The sequence below is a fragment of the Mus caroli genome, chromosome 8 (genome assembly GCF_900094665.2).
Source record: "Mus caroli chromosome 8, CAROLI_EIJ_v1.1, whole genome shotgun sequence".
Lineage (NCBI taxonomy): Eukaryota > Metazoa > Chordata > Mammalia > Rodentia > Muridae > Mus > Mus caroli.
The window spans coordinates 34,459,810-34,460,860 of NC_034577.1; the positions used below are offsets into that span (position 1 = coordinate 34,459,810).

The 1,051-nt window shown below is 43.0% G+C and overlaps 1 protein-coding gene across 2 annotated transcripts in view; it reads right to left on the reverse strand.

Annotated features, from left to right (window-relative positions):
* Nucleotides 1-1,051, reverse strand: part of LOC110299654 (CCR4-NOT transcription complex subunit 7) — an 18,269-nt gene that overhangs the window by 16,559 nt on the left and 659 nt on the right. Inside the window, exon 2 of one of the 2 annotated variants that reach the window (XM_021169391.1) lies at nt 1-100. This exon is cut by the window's left edge and continues 112 nt beyond it. In XM_021169391.1, coding sequence (XP_021025050.1) covers nt 1-5 — 5 coding nt within the window. In that variant the 5' untranslated portion in view covers nt 6-100. Of the gene's footprint in view, nt 1,037-1,051 lie in introns of both variants that reach the window. The other variant, XM_029480432.1, reaches the window with a different exon arrangement.

Consider the following 1,051-nt stretch of genomic DNA (forward strand, 5'->3'; position numbering starts at 1 on the left):
GGCATAGTGACAGCACAAGGAGTCTAGATGCGGAGCATCAAAATGTTATACTTGATTGAAGATTTGTGTCATAAAAATACTTTACCCTTTACTTATGCACCTGTTGAAATAAAGAAACACCAATATCATGAATGTGAATTATAAAACTGGGCTGGTATAAACCTTCCGTATACTCATAACAAAATCAAGTTTTAGAAAGTTCCTTTTCTCAAGGTACACAGCTAATATTTAGAGGATAAAAGCACCACACCACCGATTTCCCAACTGAATATAAACTTCACTAATTAAGATTTGCTCTGAGTTCAATTCACTCCACACAAAACTTTGAACCATTTCAAGCTAAAAAAAAAATCAACAAAATCAAACGTTTCATAACAGAATGCTTACTTTTATTCTTCTAACAAAACATTTAAAAATCTTATTCAAACCAGAACAGAGGAAACATTTTTTAAAAAATGTTTTGAAAAGCCATTAGGCAATCTCAGAAACAAATATAGCGGGAGGGAGAAAGAAAGAAAAATAAAGAAAGAAAGCAGGTAGGCAGGCAGGCAATGAAATGTGTACATTTAAAAATTCCTAATTTCAAAAACTAGCAACCCAAGAGAGACCTCACGTCTCTGCCATCCACACAAGGTTCACGGTATACAATGGTGAGATAATTAATCAGATCGACAGGGACCAAACACACAATAACCCCCGACAAAACGAGCGAGTTAAAAGAGGGTGGCCTGGTGTCCCCAACTCGTAAATGTACGCTGGAGAAAACAAAAGGTGATGCTGGGCACGCCTTCTTTCTTCCTCCCCTCCGTCCTCACACCGGTCCCTACACGCGCTCTACCGACACACTGTACTTTAACCCTGCTTTCCTCCACCCCCTCTTCTCTACTGCGGTCTCAGGGGTCCCTCCAAGGGGCAGCCAAGGCCTTCTCATCCCTGAGGTCGCGCGTCCTCCGTGGGCGAGCAACGTGGAGAGAGCACGGCCGCCTTCATGTCAGGGATAAGTCGCTCGGCTGGCCGCCAGCCAGGAACAGGGTGCCTATTCGCATGGCCC